The 25779-nt window shown below is 44.1% G+C and overlaps 1 protein-coding gene across 1 annotated transcript in view; it reads left to right on the forward strand.

Moving 5' to 3' along the window:
• kcnn3 (potassium intermediate/small conductance calcium-activated channel, subfamily N, member 3) overlaps positions 1-25779 on the forward strand; it is a 52663-nt gene that overhangs the window by 17425 nt on the left and 9459 nt on the right. The window contains exons 3-6 of the mRNA XM_030102179.1: positions 13712-14008; positions 15142-15263; positions 17739-17880; positions 24709-24819. Of these exons, the coding sequence (XP_029958039.1) occupies positions 13712-14008; positions 15142-15263; positions 17739-17880; positions 24709-24819 (672 nt within the window). The remainder of the gene's footprint in view (positions 1-13711; positions 14009-15141; positions 15264-17738; positions 17881-24708; positions 24820-25779) is intronic.

Consider the following 25779-nt stretch of genomic DNA (forward strand, 5'->3'; position numbering starts at 1 on the left):
TTTAATGTAGTTTGAGTGTAATGAATGTTCATTTCAATGATAAAATGATGATGATGATGAAGAAGAACAACCATGCACATAACATGGCCCATGTTATCTTAAGTATGCATTAAGAGTTAAGAGTAACTTGCTCTCTCTAGTAAGTTGACATGTACTTTTCTTGGATTTTACCTTCAGATTTTACCGAGCTAATAGGAGTTTGGCAGCAGCTTATTTTATTCTGAATCAATGTGTCTTACAGCAACAAATCTGTCTGCAAAAAACACATTAAATGGTTTGTTTTTCTGTGCTTATGCTCAAACATAAGCAGAAGCCCTTCTGCCAGTGTTGTACCTTCTGTGTTTCTGTCCCCGAGGCTGCTGATATAGACCGGGGGGCCCAGGTGTGTACCGACTCCATCCGATTAATGACATTAATGAAAGTCTTACCGGGATCGACGGAACAGTCTGCACGGCTTTGCATCAAGCAGATACACACTGAATGTTAACTACACATTCAGCCAGTAACAATCCCGTCATTCAATAGACACGCACAGACATGCGAGCAATCGCAAACACACACGCACAAACACACACGCGCAGCCTCAGCCTCTTGTACAGCTGAAACAATCAATCAGAAATGCCTTCACGCTTCGTAATATCTGTTTTGCTGTTTGTCATTTCGCTAATACAATGGTACCACGCTCATTTAGCGAGTGTTTTCATCTGGAGCCATTTGCAATCGATGCACATTGACTATTTATGGGAGCCTTGCGGGAATCGGGCCCGACGAATACCCCCACACCAGCTATTACTCCCACCAGCTGCAGCACAGAGCCACACTCATTCATCCAACTACATATTAGTTTAACGCCGTGATTTCTTCTCCCCCCCCCCCCCCCCCCCCCCCCCCCCCCCCCCCCCTACCACCCCACGTCACGACATGGATGTTTTCTAGAAATGTCTATTAAAGTTCCAGCAGGTTTGTGAGGCTCGTTTCTGTCGAATTCATCTCCGAGGTTCAGGCCTTCTCTTTGCGGATCAATAACCAGACAGTGATTGCTTCTTCACCGTCATACGCACGGGCTGATAGACTAGTAATCAGGCTGTAATTCACAGGGCCCGCGTATTGAAATTCACCACGAAAAATAGGTGCCGACACCGCGTATGCGCCGGCAGGCACGTGTTCGTGTGTTTCCCCGTCTATGCTCCAGCATTCATTGATAAATGAAATGTTCTTGTTACTGCTCGCAAGTTTGATGTCACATTCGCGTACAGAGTCAGCCGTCCGCCCACGCACACTGTGAACGCCGCACGTGACGGGCACGCCAATGCCGGCAGGAGGAGATCAAGAGTAGATACTTACTGTAAGGGTGAAGGAGGGAAAAGCAGACGGAGAAAGATATAAAAAAAAAAAATGGTCTTCTGTTAATCTACTCAGAGAATAAATCCTTTTGATTAAATTAGGAGTTTGGGGTGAGGGGACTTTCAGATGTCTGAGCAGGTATCACTGCAGGACAGGGGAGGTGAGAACCGGATTATTATCAAGAATATAATGAAAAGATGGAGATCATTTCAAAGCTTTTTCTTACTTGAATAGTTTCACTTATTCCGTTCATATTGCTGTTGGTTCTAATGACACTCAGATCACTAAAATGACTGAAATCCACAAATGCTGCATCGTTGCAGTGAGAGGATGTTGCCTTCATGCAGCTGGGAATTTAGATACTTACCAGTTGGGAAAGTCCCGTTTCCCGGTTTACAGGTTTCACATTGCAATAACAAACAAACAACATGGCCACCGCGAGCAGCTCTGCTTTATTGCCTCCAGGAAAGAGATAAATGAGCTCCTCATCGTACACGTCAGTCAAGAGAGGGAAGCAGTGAAGCTCAGGAGGTGTCATTTATTTCCACATTTCACTCAAATACATAACATACTTATTTAACATGTTTAACAATCATTACAGCCACTGTGTAGGAGCCAGCCAGTGCAAGGTGAGATCTAGGTTTTTGACTGACGTCTTCCTGGAAGCCGGTTGGTTCCATGTATGTTTGAGTCGGAGTTTGTTCTGTTTTAGAAATGAAAGGACATATTCATCCAGGCCGTGAAGGGTGTCGGTGCGTCAGTCACTGAATTCCGGTCGAAGCACCTCGGGGGCTCGGAGCGTAGGTTTAGCCTCTACACATCGCTTTAAAGGTTTATAATTAGAGGAAGAAAAATCTGCCTCGCCGAAAGAGGTGGGAGTGAAGTGTCACGATGTATGAGTTCAAACAAAACCGCTGCCGTGTTGAGGGACATCAGATCCACTTCTCAGAGCTTTCACTGTGGGTATCTCCCAGTTTATATTACCGACTGGGAAGTTTGACTTTTCCTATTTAGTTAGTTTCAATCACATGAGCGTCAATAGATTCAGTTGGGTTTTTTTTTTTTTTTTCTTGTTGTTTGTGCTCTTGCTGTATGGCGTGAAATATTTAAGGCTGTCAGTCGATAACTTATTTTTTGAGTTGTTAAATGGAAACAAAATTAATTCCATTTTTCTTTCATTTTTAAAATTGTGTTGTTTTGAATTTGCCTGCTGTATGGAAGCAGTGATATATTACATCACACATGTTGATTTTTGTGAATGAGAAATTTGCAATATGTTGTGCAGCGCTGGCGTGTGACACGTGGTCAATTATTCAGGAGCACTAAGCACAACAACATGAAACCTGAAGAGCTGCAGTTTCTCTTTTAATGTGCACTTTGTTAAAATGCTGCATCAGTCGTGCAGTTCATCATTAGCAGGAGCAGAGACTGCCTCAGTCTGTAATGAGCAGGAACAGTCCTTTAAATGAACGAGGCAACAAAGAAAGAAACCTAAACAAAGAGATCTGTTGTGACAGCCGGAGGCAAGTTATCCTGCTGTAATTGTGTCGATATAGTAAGTTTATTTTTTCATATAGCTCTCGACACGAGTGCAAAAAGTGCTTTCATATACAGCTCCACCTGGAAGCATGCGTGTCTCATTACGTGCACGCTGGTTTCATCACTCGGCACCTGCCTTAAGGCTCCACACCTGTTTACTTAAATGCATGAGCAGCATTAAAAAGTGGCTTGTTTGTCTGTAGATTTTTATTGTCGGATGATCCAAACGCAAACACACACACACACACACACACACACACACACACACACACACACATACACACACACACACACACACACACAGCGCGGGGAGCAGTGCGGTGCGAAATGAAAGGCGTTGTTCAATAAAGATCTCATCCTCAGATTATGACACACTCTGCCGGAGCATTTTGCTCAGCAAGTAACAGGATATTACATGCACACGCACACACACACACACACACACATATGTATAAATACACATGCACACATGAGTTGTGTGTATATACTATATATAGGTGAAGCAGATTCGTCGGATCAAAGTCATGTTATCGAGTTTAGCTGGCATTTATGCCGTCTTTCTCTTGATTCCACTGATCCTCATTCCTCCCCTCTCCTCTAAGTCTTTTATCTCACACTGCTTTTTTTTGGTTTGCTACCATCAGTATGCTTTTCTTTGTCTTTCCTTCTTCGGTCTCTCTCCTTCATTATCACATTAGATCTGTCTGGCTTCTCCTCCACTGGGCCTCAATTCAATTTTGTTGTTGAGTTTCACATCCTCTCCTCCAGACTTCTCTCCTCCGTGTTAAACAGCGTTCAGCTTCTCACCTATTCACCCTGTTGTACCTTATCACTCAATCCACATTTCTCTCCATCGAAAAAAAATCCTTCTCTAAACCTTTATCTTGTCCGCCTTTGACCCCGCTTCTCTCTACTGTAGTCTGCTGGGGGGGTTTTTTTTTTGGAAGTTTCTCGCCTCTTCCTCCTCTTGTTACTTTACTGTCTCGACTGATCTGTCGGAGGACGACGACCAAACTGAGTGTGCTCAGCAGGAAACAAGGAAAAACAATACATTCAGATTGCTGCGCAATTTATTGGTAATCATCACAGATTACAAATATTTTTCAACAAGAAACGAGCTCGTGCTTTTATCATTTCCTAACAGTATGTGATTTTGTAATTTATTAAAGCAAACAGAGAAACAGAGCTGGATGTTTAGATGCCCCACCAAGCTATTCTCTGCACCTTTCGGGTGTATTTAGGGTGATATTTGCTCAAAGGATGGATGGATTTTCCTTCCTCTGGTTTCCATATCTCCCTTTTACTGAATTATTTCTGTGGGAATGACTTTTGTCTCCCACTCCCTGCTGTTACTTTCATGATTGTGCAAAAATGCAGATTTTCCTTCTTCACTCAAAGAGTTTAATCGGTGATGGAGGGATGGATGGATGGAGGGATAGCAGACATTTGCACTGTTTGTAACATAGTAGCATTACTTGTAATGTTTTTTCATCAGATAAAAGCTGCATAGTTTTGAAACCACTGCTCAAACTATGATCATCCATTGTATTTGAAACTTGCTTAATATTTTTTTTTGCTGTATGTTAAGATAACCTCAGGCAAGGTACTATTATTTAATCACTGCAGCAGCGTGAGGCCGTAACTACCAATTAGCTTCATAATCAACATCTGAGCATTATGCTCTTAAACACTGGAATGATTAGCATTTTTTAAATTGGTTTGTTTTATTCTTTCACGACAGAAAAAAAAAAAAAAACAATACAAACATGAAGAGTGTGCGGGGAGAAAAAAAAAAAATCAACATTTGAGAAACTGGTACCAGAAAATTGTCAATCATCTCAATAAATAACCAGTTCTGCTTGATTTTTGGGTGCTTTCAGAAAAATGTTGGCTGGACATGAGTTTGTTCACCCTGGGGGCCCTCTAGGAGGTAAATCCAAGAAACACAAATGTTTGTGTGTTTGGAGTGGTTTTCTCTTGCCGGGGTTCCCGATGAGAAGCGACAGGGAGGAGAGACGACGAGCCGACATGAGAGGTGTTCAGCCTGAAGAGGGAACCTTGCAGTTTTGTGCTCAGTCAGCTGAGCGGCACTGACAGTCGTGGGCTTGTTTGCTGGATATTAAATGAAAGATTTGATATCCAGCAAACAGGAACGCTGAAACCAAAACCGTCCAAAAAAGGAAAAGAAAAAAAAAAAACTGCAATGCTGCTGCTGCTGCTTCAGTATTTTACTGTGTGCTGAGATGAAATTAGTAGAGTACGAATTAGCCTGTTCACACACAAAAAACTGCCAACCATCCTGTGATATTTGCTGTTAAACACCCAAATGTTTTATTTTCGCAGTCATCAATCACCCAACGGTTTCTTTGGAGACAATTTCAGCTTCTTTCCACTGAATTGGCTCCTTGATGTCGTCCCGATTGTTCTCACGTAGTTTGATGATTAAATGAGCATTTTTCCACCTCTTTTAAACCATCAGTCAGACAGACAATGCAAGACATCAGCACACCGGCTTTGGCACGATTTCTAATCGATTTATAGGCAGATTTTATCAATCAGCAGAAAAAAAATCCAACTTGATGTTAATAACACTGGAAAAAAAACCTTTGAAAAAAAGCCATTAGTGTTACCTCACTATTCAATAAAGGTCTGAAATATGTCAACCCGGGTTTTTTTCAATGGGCAAGAAATCATCTGCTTATTACAACTATCTGATCGCTCCTTCTGATCATATCTTTATGGTCATATAAATGACCTTATTTTGTCCTACACAAATAGCTGGTTTATTTTTACCTTGACAGCTCACTTTTCACATGCAAATTCACACACTTGCCTCTATTGTCCTGATGTATTATGGGTAAAATGTATTCTGGGTAAGGCAGGGGACGTACAGAGGAAACTGCATCTCATGAACTGTATATGAGCAATTAAATCCTCTTTAATGTATTTGCAGTTCTTGATGAACGCCCAGCTGTACTGTTGGTGAATGAGCCGCTAATCTATCAATCGACAGAAACGGCGTCCAAATCTGAGAGCTAAAGTATGGATTATACGTTACTGAAAGGCTGCTTCTTGAAGAGAAGGGAACGTCTGGACAGAAACACTGATCTGGGACACCCTCCATCCTTTTTTTTTTATTTTCCTCACGTCCTCTGCATGTCCTGCCAATGTCTTGGCAAATATGTGTGATTCTGAGACGCTCGTTCAGGTGTTTATTTGTGTTTCATAACTGCTGTTTCCAGCTCAATTGTGTGATTTGCATAAAAGTAAAAGCTCAAGATTGGACTGCGAGTGGCCGCCAGACCCTGCTGGCTCCGACGAGGTGAACAAGTTATGACATTTTATCAGAGGGCAGTGTGAAATAAATAGTTTCAGCTCATAAAGGGACAGGGAGTTCCACTGCACTCAATTCACAATGTTCATAATTTCAGCGATGCAGCTCATAGCTGCTCCTCTTATTCAGATGTGAGCAGTACTTGGGCATACAGTATGTCAGAAGTGTTGTCTGCGGTAAGTCTTTTGTTGCATCACAGGAAAAAGGCACGACGCATGTATCAAGTAATGCCACTTTAGTCCGTGCTCGTCGCAGATGAATAGGGGGAACGATGATCTCAGGCTTTGGAAATATGAGTTCACTAAATCTCCGTTCCCCATTTTTCTTCTCTGCTTGAGGCAAGCAGATCAAGGCTGCAGTGGCTGCTGCTTGCATAATATCCACACTCTGACCAAACAGCATTGTGGTGTGTGTGTGTGTGTTTTTCATGTGTCTGTTGTGTGTACATAAACATATACATGTATGTACATGTTCAAAAAGTGCTATTTATATCCTTACTACAGTGTTTCAGCAACAGAGAGTGAGAATACATTTCAGTGCATGTATGCTTGAGAGCATTTCAAGTCAAAGAAAATTTTTGAAGCAAAATCTATGAATGTTCTGGTGGGTGTAAGTTGACATGGATTCTCCTTTTAGAATAAATAAAAAAGCACACGCATATTTAAAAGGGCAAGATTACTATTGCAACAACCCATCATCAGTAGGATGAAACACTAGAAATGTGTTGGGTTTTTGTTTTTTTTTTCAATGTTTTTCACATTTGCCATCATCTCATCATATTATACAGTATGTCAAACAGCTTCGTCTCACATATAGATGTGATCGGATGAGATGATTCTTGTTAGGTTCCAAACTGGATTAACTTGAAGAGCGTTACCATGGCAACATAACCATATTATGAATATTGTAGGTTTGCACCTGCCTACGATATCTTTTGTTATTTAATTACATGAATGATGCACATGGAAAACATGGCATGATCACGGTATTCTGACTCTCGCCACAGGAATCAGTGTGGTTCTGATTTTGCAGAAAGAAAATATATTCTGTGTGTGAACGTGCAGTATCTATCTATGCATGATTTCAGATTTGTTGCTGTTGTGTCTCAGTTATTATTTCCAGTGATACTTAGTGTGGTGCGTACCTCTCTGAAGAGAAAGCAGAGAAATTAAAGTTGTGGAGGAAAATCTGAAAACTCCTGCTCACTTTACCTTGAGGGTAAACCTGAAGGCTGACTTCCAGTTCACTTTTCCACGTGGCCGCCTGCTCTGTGGCATGTTTGCATTAATAGTGTTTCATACATATGTCTCTTATAAATATACATGGCTTTGCTCCTGTGCTGCTTGTGCGCCTGAAGTTACGCTGTTCTTGTTGATTAAATGTGTTTTTATTTACACCCTGTACAGTTTTGAAGAAAGCGTAAATACAGTGTTTGACAAGCAAATTTACGATCGACTGAAATTCGACTGATGCTTCACCAAAGCGCCATTTTTTAAGAAGGGCTGGTTGCACACTTTTTTGTTAAAGCTGCATGAGTTCACTTGAATATACAGTCTCAGGAAGAACTCATAAAATGCCAGTGCCTCCAAAGCATCATCTCACAACCCCATCCGATGGCACGTCTCAGGCGAGGATCAATCTGTAGGACTTGGTATAACTTCATTCTGGAAAATCATCCTGATTAAAGTAGAAGTGGTTCCCCACTGTGGCGGCGGTGGATGGCTTCATACTCCCTGAGGGAGAGCTCATCCGCCCACTGCTTGAAACCCCCTGATTTAGACTCTTTTAGAACAGATGAAGAATAAAATGATCAAGCAGATATTATTAGTTTTTTGCAGGAGTTGTTATCGCAAAAAAACTCATGAGACATTTTCAGTGCTTCAATTGTTCCAATCTGTGCCGCCACATGCCACGAGTATGAGTAACCGTGAGCCGAACTGAGCGAGATTGGTCATAGAAAATGTTGCCTGGCGATTCAAATGGTATCGGAAATGATGAATCAATACACACCTTAAAAACAGCTGTTAATATGAATCACTGTTTCCATGTGGCCTTTTGGCTAATCAGGAAAAATGATTCAAAGGGCCACAAGCCTGGGCTGGCTAAATGTGCTCTTTATAAAAATAAAATAAAAAAAAAAAAACATATTAAAGAATACTTTTTCAGAGGCTTGGGTCTTATCTGCCGCTTCTTTCATGTAGCATCCAGAGACGTCCATGTTTGTGTGTCCGTGCATTTGAAGTTGTGGTCTGTTGACTGACTCACTAATCTGCCAGCTCACCAGTGGCCTCCTCTGTTCTTCACACACATGCACACACGCACCAGGCAGACCACACACACACACACTCGCACGCACATACACTTTTACATAGCGAAGAACAAGTAATACACCGCCGTAAAATGAAAGCATTCATTTTACCTCATAAACTTGAAGGAAATCCAGACTTGAAAGGCAAAAATTGAATTGTTGTTGGAATTAATCAAATAGAAACTCTGGGAGAGAGTGTGTGAGGACGGGATGTTTCTCCAGTCCATTAGTGCACTTTAGGCATTAGTGAATTGTGTTATTCGGTTACTTTTGGGGAGTTTTAGAAGCAGTTCATTGATCAAGGCGACAGTAGCTTGGCACTCACATCCGTTCATCGGTATGCAAGATGGCATTAGGATAATAACTCTGAACAGCAGCTCCTTTCAGAAGAGTTGTCTTGTCTCATTCGGAGTGAGCCGCAGTCTGGAAATGACGGCCGCTCCAATGATGTCATGTTGTGCGGATTCTGCATAATGCACATCCGCCGGGGGATCCATAATTGAGGGGGGGGGGGAAACCAAATCGTCCACTCCGGACTCTGAACATGAAAGAAGCATTTCACCCACTTATTTTCAAGAAATGTTAATTTCTCAAGTGCCATTTGTGTCTTGCTAGCCTCCGGCCATTTTCAGTAACAGTTCATCTTTTATATTCTCACTGAATGAGGGAAACTCCTTGTCTCCCGACACCGTCGGTGGAATCCTCCCCTCGCTCGCTTACCATTTTTAGACTTCAAAACTATGCGGCGTCGCGCACGCACATGCTGCAAACATGAGCGCTTCCTCATCTCACACACCTTCACACACTTCCTCCTCACTTCGGTGAACTCTCTCACCTTGTGCCTGCGTGGAAACAGGCACAGGGGTGTTCCCTCGGAGCTGCGTGTTCTCCTCGCTGAATATTCACGCACATCAGGGTGTGAGAATCTGTGCTTGTGTGTCTATCTATGTTTGTGGGTCTTTCACCCGCCCCAGTTATCCACCAGTTGCGGGGATTTCCGTGCCGCGGCGCCCAGACGTTCCCTAGAGTTGGGAACTCGCGTGTAAAGTCATGTGTGGATGCTTTTCAGTATTCGCCCCGTCACCGACTCCCTCGGTGATTACGGCTCTCCGTGTCCCAGCATGAGCTTTTTCTTTTTCTCTCTCACTCCCGCGGGAAATGGAAACTGGAGGCTGATTTGCCAGCATCTGCCTCTTGGAGGCTGCGAGGTCTGGATGTGTGTAGATGTGCGTGTCGGTGCAGAACCCTGCCCGTCCGGCGCTCTGGAGCCTGGCCATCGCTACGTCTGGTGCTGTGATGAGAGGCATTTGCAATCAGGGACTTAACACGATTACAAAGATACGGCTGCCCCAGAGGACCGGAGGGGGTCAGGGCTCGGCTGGATGGATAGAAGTCTGAGAGGGAGAGAAGAGGAGGGGATACTGGAGGTGGAGAGTGGCCTCTTCACCTGTGTGGAGACCTTACTCTATCTTTAGTGTTTTCATTGTCACATTTTTCTGTATATCCATTTTTTTTCTTTCCCTCCTGCTGACCTGCTTTTATTCCTTCCTGCTCTGCCCTCCCTCTGTCTTCTTCGCTTTAGGGTTTGTTTGTACCTTGCTCTCTGACCTCTGGTGCCACAGTTTGTTAAAATTAATAAAATAACAAACTTCTAACTCCGTGATCTTATTCCTTTCTCCCCATGGGGTGGCTCCTCTTGTCCAGCTGCTCTCTGGCTTGTCTTCCTGATAGTTCTCACGCAGATACACATGCAAACATATACAGACACCCCCTACCTGCTTCCCCCCACCTCCCACCACCGCCCCCTCCCTCACCTCCCTCCATCTTGGTCAGAAGGGGCAGTGGCACTCACTCACTCCCATTGACAGATTACCTTCCTAATGGAATTTAATTATTTATCCCTTCCTCATGGCGATTTAGCCAGGAAAAGACCGACAGCAGGAGTGTGCGGGAGGACAGGACAGGAGGGGAGGGCGGAGAGAGAGAGAGAGAGAGAGGAGGAAGGGAGAGGCGCTCATTTCCTCTAGTGGCAAGAAACTGGATCACCTCCGTTTTGATTTGGAGAAATGTCATTCAGCAGGAGAGGAAACAGAAGTGAGGGATTCAACAAGGAGAGAACATAGAGAGCGAGGCGAAGAAGAAAGTGCAAGTCACAGTGGAGGAACAAAATGCACGGTGCCTGGCTCGAGCACAGAATTCTTCCAAACACACACATATAGAAAAACTTGTTCAGAAACTAGGCAAACATTGCAGTGACTTACCTTAAACTTAAACAGAACTATACACATCTTACTAATATAACAATAAATTAATCCAAAAAAGCCCAAAGAATGTTTACCAGCTGTAGAAGAAACAAACATATTTTTTGTAAGTCTCCAATAAATGTCACTAGAATATGAATCGTCCCACACATCAGTCTTTATAGATCTCTGCAGAGAACATGAGTGTTAGACAGCCTGTCAGAGCCTCCTTCTCTGTTCCTCTTCGTCGGCTGTCACACACACCTTTAGTCTTTCTTCTTACATCTTTCTCTCTCTTCTTGTCTCGTCTTTGCCTGCCTTTTCTTTCCCACTTTTTGACTTCTCTCTGCCTCTCTCTCTCTCTCTCTCTCTCTCTCTCTCCCTCCCTCCCTCTGTCTCTCCCTCTCTCCCTCCCTCTCTCCCTCTCTCCCTCTCTCTCTCTCCCTCTCTCTCGCTCTCTCACTGGGGATCCTAATTAAGCTTGGCTGCTCTTTGATGTTGTCGCCTTGGCAACAGTCACCATGACGAGGCTGGGTCTGCACACTCTCTCAAACTCACTCAGGCATACACAAATACAAGTACAGTACACAAACACACACACACACACACACACACGCATACACACACGAACACGCGCGTTTGATCATAGTAAAGCCGGGGTTTGACCCTTGGTTCAAATGATGACTTACACAATGACTCAGGTGTGTGTGTGGAGGCCACGTGTGTGTGTGTGTGTGTGTGTGTGTGTGTGTGTGTGTGTGTGTACACATGCAATCAGCATGTAACAAACGGCAGAGCAAGGAAAACACGGGCTCCCCGCAGCGTTAAATATGGATAATAGATCTGCAGGGTATCCATAGGTGGTGGAGGAGCTGGCAGAGCTTCAGTCCAGCTCCAGTAGCCAGTCGGTTGTGGTCAGGGTGCAGTCTAACTACCAGAGTGGGGAGCGTTTTCAGCATCTCTTATTTTTGGTTTGTACTTTAATAATATCAACACAGTTATTTAGATTAAGAAAAATGTTTTATTGAAGCACGTTTTTAGACAACAAATTAAAAATGACATAAAACACAATGAAATTCCATGACTGTTAAGTGTGTGACAGCTGCTTAGCTGTTTGGTTTTCATAATGGAAACCTCCAATTAGAACAACTCTGGTAATACTTTTTTGTCTTTTGTATTCTAACATATGCTACCAAAAATATCTTTCAATGCAAAATGCAAAAAGAATTCTGATCCTCAAACAAAATTCATATCCATTGAGATTAATCGATCCGTCACACAATGACTGGGAAGATAATTTTTTTTGCATGGCGCGCAATCTACCCACACTATATAATTTTCATTAACTTTATGTGACACAGTTCTGCAATATATTTCATGGATTTTTGTTTTGTTTTGTTTTGTTTTGTTTTGGGATTAAAATTGACGTCAGTCTGAGTTAGAGATCCTGAGGTCTGAGGCGTCTGAAGCCCACCAGAAGTCTGCGTTCCCCTCTGAGAGTTAATCACACCCCGTGCGCTCCTCTCTCGACGCTCGAGATTTGGCAGGCCCGCTTTACTTCGGTATTTAAATACATTTGATGTGCTTCGTCCGGTCTGCTGGTGGAGCGGCTTTAATCTGGCCGTCATGCTGAGCGCGCCGACGTTTGACCTGTGGTTCTATCGGTTTTGTTCTCTCCAAAACAAATGTTTGTGTGGGCTAAAAGCCCTCGAAATGAATCATGTTGCAAAGAGCAATTGTTCGCGGCGTCGCTGTTTCTCCAGGCTGTGCAGCATCTGGTAAGCTCAGCTGATTTACAGCGGGGGGGGACTTCCTCATTTCTCTGCCTGCCTCTGCCCCGACCTTTCTGTTCCGTTTTTGTTTCCTAATGCTCTCTCACTCACCATAACCATCTCTGTCAGCAGCAATAATCTCCAATAAAGGCATTTAACTTCACAACTGAGTCCTGGCATTTTGATGTCGTCTTCCAAATATGAAAACGCATCATGTCATCTTGCTAAATTCCAGCTGTCTCCAGAAGTGATGCAGACTAAATAATCTATCTGGATTTGTGTGATGTTGCTTCCTTTTGTTAACCAAAAGACAAAAAGGTCTTGAAAAGTTTTTTTTCCCTCCCCCAGTACCCTCCTCTCGCTGATATTTCCTCGCTCCTATCTTTATCCCTTCATTTCCTCTGCACTTCATTCATCTCTTTCCAGCGCCTCCTCCTCATCAGCCCCCCCGCCGCCCCCTCCCTCACCCCCAGCTCCTGTCAGCACCGTCCGGAGGAGGGTTCCTGTAATGAAACCTGCTCTTACGCCTTCCTCGTAACAACGGCCCTGCTGACAGATCCAGGAGCAACCACGGCAATTAGGACACACAAAACATCAACATGCGTGTAGAGAAAACTGCAATTAAACCAACATTCTAATTCTTGTGTATTTGAGACCGACAGAAACAAACATCCAAGAAGAAAACAGTCTGCATCAAATTCTAGGGTAACAACAACTTGACTCCCATTTCCCTCTGAAACAATATTATTAATCCTCTTCCAGTCAACACAGTACAGCCGGCAAATGGTGTTTCCACAGTTTAGATGTTTAGATGCACATTGTGATAAGGATGTGTAGAAAGTGTATTTTTGATCTGGAGCCATATCGCCAAATGACTCAGCATCCTTGGGTTTAATTTTAGTAAAAGAAGAGTTGCAGGTTATATGAAAATTAGGCAGAACACTATTTAGAGACTGAATGGATTACTGATTAAGTAGATAGTGTTCCACGTCTCAGGGAAGACATTTACTCTGAATTGCTGCTGGTGTCTTTAATCATCAGATCAGTCAACGGTGCTGATGAGAGGAGAGTGCCAGCGCAGCATCCTGATGAAAAAGTTTTCCCCGCGACGCATTAGAAGAAGCGTAACTCCTCTCCTCACTCGACTCTCCTCGTGTCCTTCCTCTTCCCGCAGCTGTTCGTCATCGACAACGGAGCGGACGACTGGCGCATCGCCATGACCATGGAGAGGGTTCTGCTCATCGCCCTGGAGCTGCTGGTGTCGGCGGTGCACCCGGTGCCCGGCGACTTCAAGTTCCAGTGGCGCGCCCGGCTGGCCTTCTCGTACGCGCCTTCGCAGGCCGAGGCTGACCTGGACATGGTGCTGAGCGTGCCCATGTTCCTGCGCCTCTACCTCATCGCCAGAGTCATGCTCCTGCACAGCAAGCTCTTCACCGACGCCTCCTCCCGGAGTATAGGTGCCCTAAATAAGGTCAGATTGGCTCTGCGCCCGCCTGTGTGTGTGTGTGTGTGTGTGTGTGTGTGTGTGTGTGTGTGTGTCCGCTGCCTGAATGCCCGAGTGTCGCTGTCGAAGGTTTCAGCTGGAGAGAAGTGAGGGAGTTGTGGAGGTATTGAGGTCAAGAGCTCTCTCCACTGAATTGAATCCACGTCCGCGCTGTCCCTTTTCGTCCTTGGCCTCTATCTTTCTGAATGTCTTATCTTCTCCGCTGCCCTCTGTCTTCTCGTCAATGGGTTTCTTTGTTTCCATCGACCAGGTCAGATCCCGTCCTCCCCTTTTGTCATTACTGTTCTCAGACACTTAGATGTAAGCCATGGTGGATCTTTCATAATACAATATGAGACGGGAGCGTGAAATGGGAACAAGATATTGAATGCGGCTCAAATGGGCCATGAAAAGAAATGTCTAGAATGAGATTGCAATATGAGCGCGATGAAATGTGTACACGTCATGCAATAAAGGATTGGTGCCAGGCTTGTAATGACTTTAAACGATAAACATTACCGCAAGATCAGAAAGTACAGTTTGGGGCCCTCGGTGGAAATATGCAAACAAAGTGGAGGAGAAAGAGAGCGGGCGGCGCGAGGCATGGAGCAGGTTTCAGATGAGTCATTTAGCAGGATGGTAGTGTATCTGCGATGGCACTCATCTGACCCCCGGGCTCCGGTGACGGAGAGAGGAGGTGAAGCTGCCATCGGAGTGCGGCTCCAAAATGACAACTCATTTATCAGATGCTTTACCCTTCCAGGCCTGAGCCATCAAATGATCCGTCTGCCAGGACTTGATGTCTGCCACTTATTGACAAATGAGCTACAGATAAAAACTACTCTGAAAAAGGCCAATTACTCAAAGACACTGTACGGCTTGACCCGAGTCAGAGGGCGAGCCCCGATCTCCACTCCAATTACACCGGAGATCCTGCGAAGCACCGCAGCGATCAGAAGCTACTCAGAAGACTAATTAGTAAAACATCTGTGTGGGAAACGGTGTGCAGGATGACAATCCAGAGCGGAGGAGCAGTAACTCTGGAGAAAAGCGTGGAAGTGATGAACTCGCTTTCACTGTGTGTGTGTGTGTGTGTGTGTGTGTGTGTGTGTGTGTTTCAGGTCCATTTTAACACACGGTTTGTAATGAAAACACTCATGACCATCTGCCCTGGGACGGTGCTGCTGGTCTTCAGCATCTCTCTGTGGATCATCGCTGCCTGGACTGTACGGGTGTGTGAGAGGTGAGCGGAGGTGACAGCGACCGGCTGCTGCAGGAATTCAGCAAAGCAACGGAATTACGTTTTCAGGAAATATAATGTGGGACATTTGTGCAGCATAATCCATCTTTAGACTTTATTTTATGAGCCTTTCTCGCCAGTTGTAGACTTGATTTGATTTAAGGAGCTGAGTTGTAACATTGTGTTTTGTTTTTCTAACAAAAAAATGAAAAATAGTGTTTATTAGTAGTAGGTTTAGTCTCCCCCTCTGTGAGTACAAGCCACATATTTCACCACGAGTAAAGTATTTATACCCAGTGGTGCAACAAAAAAAGTTAAAGTGAATGGCACCATAAAACACGTTAATATCACAATATAGTGTTTATAGCTGCAAATTGCATCATCCAAATTTATTCTGCCAATCCCTGTGTCTTGAAAAATCTGTTTCTTAAGTCGAATGGATCAGTTATAAACAGGAACAAATTATCCACTCAGACAAATTTTAAAATATATTCACTGGTGTATTTGAAATTCATGAGAGCATTTTGAGCTCGACAGTCTTGACCTCGGAAATGTTAGTTTTGAATAATCTCTCCAGATGGGGGAGATGAGAGGATTGATTTTGCTTTTATGTCTGTCTTAGTACTTTTCTGCCAGAGAGGGCTGTCGCTTGCTTTGTTGAGTGTGAAGATGAGAAACTGTATCCCGCTTCTCCCCGAACAATCAGCAAGTCTGAAACTGAATTAACAAGCCGTTATATCTCAATTAATGACAGTACAATAAGTTGTGGCGTTAGGAGGGGGTGTTTACTGGACTCCCCAGTCAAGAAGCAGCTGGGAACTGGAATAAATACAAGTAGTGAAAGCGCCGTATCCCAGTTTACAGTTCACATGAAAATAACAAACAAGAAGCAAGACTTCACCCAACGGCGGCCTTTTACAGTTCAAAAAAGAAATAATCAGACCAAACGCATCAACCAACCTGCTTTTAAAATATCTGCCAATGGTTAAAACTGCTGTTACGAGTTATAAAAATATTTCTCATTTGTGTGTGGGTACGTTTCATCAGGCTACCTTCTCTGAGCTTCCCTCTCCACCAGTGGGACATTTTTAGCTGATTCAGATTCATGGATTCAGGTCTCGCTAACCTCAGGCGGGTCAAGCTGATCATTTCTGACCTGTTTCTATGATAAGCTTAAGACGAATTCTGGCAATTGTGAAACAAAAAGCCTCAATAGAATCGCTCCACTACATCAGCATGTTAAATAGTATTATTTTAAAAAAGAAAAAAAAACTGTCATACTGCTGCTGAATCCTATTGATCGAATGTTAAACTGTATCTGTTTTGCTTCGCTTTTTGTTTTGTTCATTTCACATGAGGAAGGTTTAGTGATCTGCACAGGTAGAGGATTCCTCTCACACCTAGCGCAGCGCTAATCGGGCATATGGCCGCGCAGACAAGAGATTTACTCTTCATCCTTTGATGCGGCAGACAGATGCTCGGATGTGAAACGGCCTCCGGACAGCTCTGGCTTCTCTGTCGTTGAAGAACACTGTTACACACTCTGAGTCTGCACCAAGTTTTTTCACCTACATTTGGAGACCGCTCGTCTGATTTTATGGGATATGCGTTGCTACTGGAGTACAGTCCGGCGAAAAGATAGAATCTGACGTGATGTTTGGGAAATAACGGCGGAGCTCTGGGAAAATGTCTGGTTGGTTAATTAGGTTGATTAAATGAATCATTGGCCTGCTGCTGCCCGTATTTGGTTTATGTAAAACTTTAATTCTGATTTCCTGTCAACAAACTAAATTGATTGAAAGGAGAAAAACACTAAATTCAACTGACTGCTTCAAAAACGAAGCACAGTCAAGACTTCGGGAACCTTGTCTCTCTTAAAAGGGAGGCAGTGGTTCTCAAAATAGGGCAGGTGTCCCCTTGGGGGGGGCGCCAGAGAGCAAACCTGTTTTAACATTTTGTCTCATTAAATTTGAGATCATTTATGTTGTAAAGATATAAGTAGAGGGAAAACAATTATTTTATTAAAACACTTTTAAAAAAACGTATTTTGGTCTCACTGAATTCGTTAAATTGATAAAAGTTGACCAGGTTCAACAGTTCCAGACCACAGACTTACCAGAAATAAAGTATTCAGCTAGCATGAGAAGAGCAATTATTGGTGTGAGAGTTGCGGCACAATGTGATCAAGATCTGTGGATGAAAAAAACTCTGATTTTTAGTAAATCCGTCACATACTCCCATTGTTAAGTTGAAAAATAGTTCATTTTGCATTGTTTCTTTGCTTGAAAGACCTCCTTTATGTTAGCAGTATTGGGAACGATGTAAATGAGTGTTGTCATTGTTGTTTCAGGTTTGATGCCCATATTTTTCAGACTGACTCGGAAAGACCTGTTGCTTTCAATATTTGGGTTTTTATTTATTGACTGATTTATCACGGAGTGGCTTTGTCTCCTGAACCGGGACGTTGTCTCCTTGTAGGTATCACGATGCCCAGGATGTGACCAGCAATTTCCTAGGAGCCATGTGGCTCATCTCCATCACTTTCCTGTCCATCGGCTACGGAGACATGGTTCCTCACACCTACTGTGGCAAAGGAGTCTGTCTGCTCACAGGCATCATGGTCAGTACATTTGCTCCTCTTCCTCCCTCTGTTCTCCCTCTGTTCTCTCTGTTGCACTAACATTGACTCCCCGTGGCGCTGTCCTCGCCTCGTTCAAAGGTCAGCAGATTAGAGAGCATGCTGTCATTTGCGAGAGAAATTCTGCCATTTGTATAATTTGGGCAATCCTCTCTGAATTAGCTTGCATCTGTGCCTCTGTGTGTTTTGGGTGTGTGGGCGTGCAAACAAGAGCATGTTAGCGATGTGATTTCTTCTGTGTGTGTGTGCGCGCGTACGTGTGTGTGTGTGTGTGTGTGTGCCTGTCTGTCCTCGTTGCATAATGAAGGTCCTACCTTTCAGAGTGCCATGTCCTCCCACTCTCACTTTCTCTGGTTCCCTGTCAGTCTTTGGTTTTCTGTCCTCACCACTCACTCTCATGTTCTCATGCTCGCTCCCTCTCTTTCTTTCTTTCTCTCTTTCATTCCCTCTGTCCGTCTCCCCTTCCCCGAGGCCATGTGTTTATTTCCATCTACCGTCCATCTGTTAGTATCAGTGTTTAAGCCGCCGCCTGCTCGTCGTTTTGCTTCACTTCACAGGTGTTCCTTCCTCTTTTAAATATTTCCTTCACTTTGTCCTTCTTTCAGTTTTTGTTTTTTTTTTTTCCTTCTCCCATCTCTTTTGTCACTTTTCCTTTCGTCGTTCTCGGCCGCCTGTTGTTGAAACGAAGAGCGTTAATATTGTGGAAACTGCTCCAACTGGGCACATCTTTTTGGGTTAATTTGAATGTACACATCTGCTCCCATGCTATCACTTTATCACTTTTCTGAATGGCTGGAGGCAATTAGTGTCTTTTCAAATGCTCGAAAATTAGCTGATTTAATTGCGCCATAGTTAAATGTCACATAATCTCAATTCAAATGTGCAAATAAGTACACGTTGAATTTTTATAAGGTCAGAGAAGAAGAAATAAGGGCTCAGTAATTACATGTTGCCTGGAAATACTTTTCTCACAGGACACGACGAGGCTCTCGCTTTGTGTTTCTGAAAAGGAAAGCACAGTAGGTGACAGAGGACTGTTCAGATAAAAAGCCAGAAATCACTGCTCAGTGGGTGTTCACTCGCTTTGTAGGAAAAAGGCTGATTTTCTTTAACCCACCAACACTCCAGCAACCAAGGCAGGATTCTCTCCTCAGAGCCAAAAGGTACATTATGTCTTTTAAGTGCTGCCATCATACTAAACAGGCATGATCGATGAGACGCATGATGACCTGCCGGAATACAAGAGGGAGCACATGAAGCCACAGTGCACTCTGCTCCCAAGAAAAAAGCTTAAGGAAATCATGCAAAGTGCATTACAGGTCATTAATACAGCTAATACACAAACTTGTATGTTTAAAACAGATTCTACTTCAGTGACTTCGCTGTTTTTATTAAATTAATTCATCTACATCTGTCAAAAAACTGGCTGAACTGCCAGAAGTCATGTTTACATGACTCACACTCTGCAACTTCAACATGACAGAATTTAAAATACCAAAGAAAAAATGCAATTAATCTTGATTAATAAAAAAAAGTACTGTAAGTAACTAAATAAATCCTTTCAAATCGATTAACAGTCATAACTACTTCATACCTGGTGGCCACAGAGGCAAAGTCTGCTACTTTCCCAGCATATAAATCAAGGAATGACGACAGAAGACCACAAAGTCAATAAACCGCTGTTTCTGAAAGGCTGCTGGTGGGAAATGCAGATGATGGAACAGAAAACAGGGTCTGGTTACAACTGCTGCGAGCGAGGGGGCAGGAGAAAGAGCACTGTGATACGAACGAACATGTTCGCACAAAGACCTTGACATCATTAAGACCCAAACTCCACCGGATTCACACTTTTCCATTGATGACACGTCTCCTAATTAGCTGCAGCGAGCCGCATGTGGCTCGGTCACGCCCTCTGGCCGATCGCCGCCGCAGCAGCGACGACGGCGCAATCACAGCGTTCAACCTTGTCTATTGATCGGTCTTCTGCCGATCACTGGTTCCTCTTAAATGCTGTCAGTGATGCTTTGCAGTGATCGGTTGATGTGGTAGAGAGCAGGGAGCTGATGAAAACAGCCGACTCCAGTATAAAGGCGTCCTTTCCTCTACAACGCAATTCACACGGACCCTGATAAGATGTTTTATTTTGTTGTTTTATTGTTTGCAGCCCCAACTTCAGGGGGTCATGAAGCCCAGAATCAACAGAGACTCAATACCTAATGTCACATTTACTGAATAACTGGTCTGCGTTCCCAGAATTACCTGGAGTTTGATCATCAACTCAGCAGTAAGAAGCCTTGATCACATGAACATATTTCTAACATGAACTTCTTCCAGGTTTTATGTTGGGTGAAGATGAATTCTTCCACAAACCGGGGCTCATTCTGGCTCGTGACTCTCCACACTTTTACCACCATAAAGCCACATTTTGATATACTAGGCAGGTCTATTTGGTGCCCCAGAAGGAATATTCTGGTGAAACAAGTATTTTCAAATCTATTCACTTGGCTCAAAAAGGGCTTATAGGCTTACTTTCCCAGATTTTAATACAAAAATGTTACTATTACTGTCTGACATTTCCAACACGTTTTCCAATAATAAGCCCTTTCTAAAAGGCTTAGGAGGAGTAGAACATATATATCGAATTCTCTCCTTTTGTCTGTTTTGTCTGTAAAGCTTTGTCGTATTTCAGATGACTCAGCCTGCACTCCGGTTCTTTCAGTGACGCTTCGCCCAATAGAAAAGCACGCGCAACTCATCCACTGTCCCGGCTTCAGACACCGACTCAAACTTACACAGATCTATGAAGCGCCATCAGCACAACTGGCTCCAGAAAGTGTGAAACAAATTTAATTTACAACCGTCGACTTTGAAATCCCCTCATTGGAAATATGCACAATTTGTGTAAATCGCCGTATTTAGCTCCTTCAAATTAAATGCTAAGGTGTGATTTTATGACGGCAGTTTAATGGATTTTACAATCAACGGAAGTTTCTCTTGTTCTGTTTATCTTACAATAGAAAAACGATGCAAAGTGTATACGGACGAAAATGGGATTATACCCTACTAAAATAGCGTTTTATCTCCCAGTGTACTGCCTTCTGTTTTATTTTCAGCTTGCATTGAGCTACGAGAGCGTTTGATTTGAGTACACCAAATATCAAGCAATAATCACCGCAGCAGAGTCAGCTGTGAAGAGCACTTTAATAGCAGCTGGATGTTAAATCAAGAGAGCAATTCAGAAGATATTTAGACGAACCCTTCACATCAGAACTCCGCCGGCGCTCTTCCTTTGCATCGTCTGCTGCGCGCTCTTGAGTTTTCATCCAGTTTAGACTGACGTGGATGATTCAGACGCTTCTCTCGTCCCCGTAAACTGCCCGAAACCGGCACGTGTGTCGGTCATCCTCTCCGTGTCCGACCTCGCTGTGTTTCTCAGCTCATCTACTTTCTTCAGAGTGCAGTCCATTACATGAGTAAAAAAAAAAAAAAAATACACACACACACACACTCTCACAAGTACCACACAGAATCCCATTTGCTGGGTGAATCATCCCATCAGTGTGTTTGATATTGACTAAATCTCTTGCTATAACACACACACACACACACACACACACAAAGACAGACACAAAACAGGAGGTGGATGCAGATTGTCTCGAGCCCACTGCTACAGTCTGCATCCTCTACACCGCACTGACAAAGAGCTTGACTTACACTCTTAGTACGACTCCCACACACACTTTCCTCGCCTGTCACACAGACTCACACACTCTTATTACGCTGTTCAGAGTGGACAGAGTGTTTTATTTTTGTTGGTCATCGGAGAACATTCGAGCTGGGGAAAAACGGACTCATCTGCAGAGATCGGCCGTAATATTATGACCGCCTTCCTAATAATGTCAGCCTTTTCGTGCCAAACCTCCCTTCATCCGTTGTGGCGTTTGAGCTCCTGTAGACCTCTGAAGATGTGCTGGTGTATCTGGCATAAAAGTGTGAGGAACAGACAGCTTTCCTCGACCACCTCTGATAAATACTGGCTCCTGCAGACTGGGAAACACCCCATGAGAGCTGCCGTCCTGGTGATGCTCTGACCCTCTTACTCCATTTCCCCGCCACAAACTAGAACATAAAGAACAAAAAAAACAAATGGTCATAATAATAAGGACGCCGGCCACCTGTGAGAGACGCCAGATATGTGGAGTCATTGAAAAACAGACCGTAAACAGAATGAAATTGCAGCGAGAGAATCCAGGCAGAGGTGACAGGTCGAGGCAGAAAACAGGATGTGATGTTTCTTTCTTGGGTGAAAATAATTGTAATGAGCTTCTGTTGGAGAGAAATCCCACCGTTGTTACTATGACAACACATGAAGGCCAACAGTGTTGGAATATACCACTGCCCCGAGGGTACCTGGGGGAGTGCCAGGTGTGATCTGTATGTGTGTGGCTTCATGTGTGTTGTTTGGATAGATGGCAGGAGGGGAGTCGACCACAAAGCAATGGTGACCGCTGTGAGCTTTTTTTGTATTTTCAGACAGTAAAATGGGACTTTTTAACTCAAATGAGATTGAAAAATGTATGGATGCAGACGTCAACACTATCTGCAGCCATAAGTTGAGTCTGTGATGCAAACAAATAGAGTGACAGTGCAGGATGACAAACTGATAATAATGAAACAATAAAACAAAAATGAAAGGAAGACGGAAATTGCAATACATTAGGGTGCTACAAATCTTTTTCCTCTTCAATGTTTACAAGATGCAAATGATGATGTGGAGATTAAAATGTTACTGTTATTTCTTCTTTTCTATTGGGTTATCAGACCCACAGATGCATCACAGCTTCCATCTCTAAAGTTTCTGTGCTCTTTCTGTTTTCGTGCTCATCTGAGTGCTTGTACTTTGCACACTGATTGAACAAAATAAATGACATTGTTTTGTACGTCAAACATCTTCCTCTTTCTCCTCTCTGTGTTCTCGCTGAGCTGCCTGAGAAATGATTTCACGCTGGAAGCTAGAGCTAAGTTTTTACCTGGTGTGCGTGTGTGTGCGTGTGTGTGTGAGTGTGGATGTTACACAGAAGCACAGATGGGTGATTCCCTCTTTTCTGACAGCTAGGTAGACGACTGCGCTGAACTGGAGGCAGCAGAGGGAAACACCCAGGCGCACCAAACAAATCACAGTAGCGTAGCCATCATCAGCCGCGTCGCTCTGTGGAGACTGCACGAGGAGAGCCCTGCTGGAATCAAATGGATGCAGGCGCACACACAAACAAGCTCTCGCACATGCACGACGCACGCACTCGGGAACACGTGCGTGCACGCACGCACACACACACACACACACACAAAGCCCGCGCTGACAAACCAATCAGTCCCCTGCTGTTTCGAACCGAGGAACATACGCGAGTACACACAGTTGTGACCGCGGACGCTGTACTTGTACATATGGTGCATTCAGTGTGCAGAGGACTTCCTACCCTAAAGCAGACATGCACCAATCCACTGAGGGTTTTCCATTGGCCCTCATCATATTTTATTCATCGTTGTTGAACAAACACAAATAGAGTGGATGAGTGTATAGACGTGGGCACTAATGCCTGGCTGTGCGTTACATTTTACTGAACCCAGCCGAAGTTATTTTTGGAAAACCTGTCTTGTCGTTCAAGAGTGTGCACGATGAAGTCCCGGCTCTTTCCCACTTGCCTCAAAAACGTTGCGTGCTCCCCAGCTCTTGCTTTCCTATAGGCTGCCTCCTGTATTCTCTGTCTGCTTCTCTCCCACGGTGAGAGGCAGCAAGGAAGACACTCATACATTTTCATTAAACACTCTTAATCTTAATTCATTACTTATCAGGAGATATGTGACCTCATTAACATTGCCTTCTCCATCTTTCTCTCCCCCTATTCGGTGCACACACCCTTGACTCGTGTGTTCATCCCTCCCTCCATCCTCTCTTCATGTTTCCTTCCCTTCCCATTTATATTTACTCACGGCTCCTCACTCTCTTCATCTTCTTTTTCTTTCCCATTTCCCCCCCCGTCCCTCTCCTTGCCTGCCCCTTCAGAGGAACCTGTGAGCACTCAGCAGCCCCATTGAAAACAGTGTCTAATCTGAAAGTTAATTAAGTCTGTCTTCCTCCCTGTGTTCCTGCTCCTTTTCTCCTCTCAAGCATGTCTTTCCGGTTGAGGGACCGCTGTCACTCTCTCCCAAATGAATTTGCCATATGTCCCATGTGGGTAGCGCTGGAATACAGACAAACCGGTCCCTGTTCTACACTTTTACAAGTCCTGCGGACCTCGAGCCTCCGGTGACAGGGGGAGACTGACACCATGTAATTCAGATTGACAGCATCTAATTAAACAAAATTAGGTGGTGTCAATCTTTGATGGGTTTTTTTTTTTTAATCTATAAGAGGCATGTTTTTCAGCTACATATAGAGGCGACATAGAAGGGATCTCACACCAGATGGATTGGAGGTGAAAATAGACTTGGCTCCCCTCTCAACACGAGGAAATGTGGATCTGGAACAGAGCTATCCCTCCTAATCCTCTCCTATCACCCATTCACTTCCCCTCCTGTCATTCGACTCCCTCCCTCATATTTGTCCTTGCTCCTTTCAATCATCCGGGGCTAATTCCTTGTCCAAAAGCCACTGCTTTACCAATTCCTCCTCTGTAGCGACTGACTCAGTGCTCTGTTCTCTCCTCCTCCTCTTCCCTCGCTCCCTCTCTCTCTCTCTCTCTCTCTCTCTCTCTCTCTCTCTCTCTCTCTCTCTCTCTCTCTCTCTCTCTCTCTCTCTCTCTCTCTCAGGGTGCTGGATGCACGGCTCTGGTGGTTGCCGTGGTAGCCAGGAAGCTGGAGCTGACCAAGGCCGAAAAACACGTACACAACTTCATGATGGACACGCAACTCACCAAGAGGGTGTGTAGGCTTGAGTGTAGTGAGTGACTGCTCCGGACCGTTGCAGTAATACGGGAAAACTATCATTTTGGTTCCGCACTGTGTTTTAAAGGTTTCTGCGGAGAGAGCCCGGCTAAACGGCTCGTCCTCTCTCTGCCACTCTGCCACCTTCTCTGACCACTCCGTCGCACCGTCACCCTGTATCGTTGTGACAAAGCGCCGTGTTGTTTGAGCGAGCGAAAGCAACGAAAAGGTCATCTCTATCTCCCTCTCTTCCGCTCCCTCACTCTCACCATCTCATCTCTCCCTCTCTTTTCACCGCCGATCTCTCTCCTCCCACATGGCCATCCCTCAACCTCCCCTCTCCTCTGACATTTGTCTCTCTTACAGTAAATCCCTTTCTTTCTCTCTCAATCTGTCACCTTCTCGCCTCCCCACACTCCCCTGGCTTTCTCCTTCTCTTGCCCCCTCCCAGCCTCCCTCCATCCCTCACTTGCTCCCTCCCCCAGTCCTTTTCAATTTTTCATACAGTTGAAAGACCCAAGTTTTAAAAATAGCTCCCGTATCAAATATGTAGGGTACATTATGGCGGCGGGGTTGTGTGGGTGACTGAATGGGGTGGGGTGATCAATAATTTCAGCTCGGACAAAATATTGACAGAGGCGCCAAACGCGCCGTGTCTGCCGGAGCCGGCGCTCGCCTCGTCTTCCTGCAGGGCTTTGGTCGGGTCACCCAAAGTGTTCTCACAAGACGTTTTACACCTCTGACAATGTGCTACGTGTGTGTGTGTCTGTGTGGTGTGACAGTGTTAGCATCTCCGGTACATTTTCTATAATATGCACATGGACACCAGTGGTTTAATGACGTTTATTTTGTTGACAGATCTGGATAGATTTAAAATTCTATGCTTTATATATATATATATATATATATATATATATATATATATATATATATATATATATATATATATATATATAA

This window comes from Salarias fasciatus, chromosome 11 (assembly GCF_902148845.1).
Source record: "Salarias fasciatus chromosome 11, fSalaFa1.1, whole genome shotgun sequence".
In the NCBI taxonomy this organism is placed as follows: Eukaryota; Metazoa; Chordata; class Actinopteri; order Blenniiformes; family Blenniidae; genus Salarias; species Salarias fasciatus.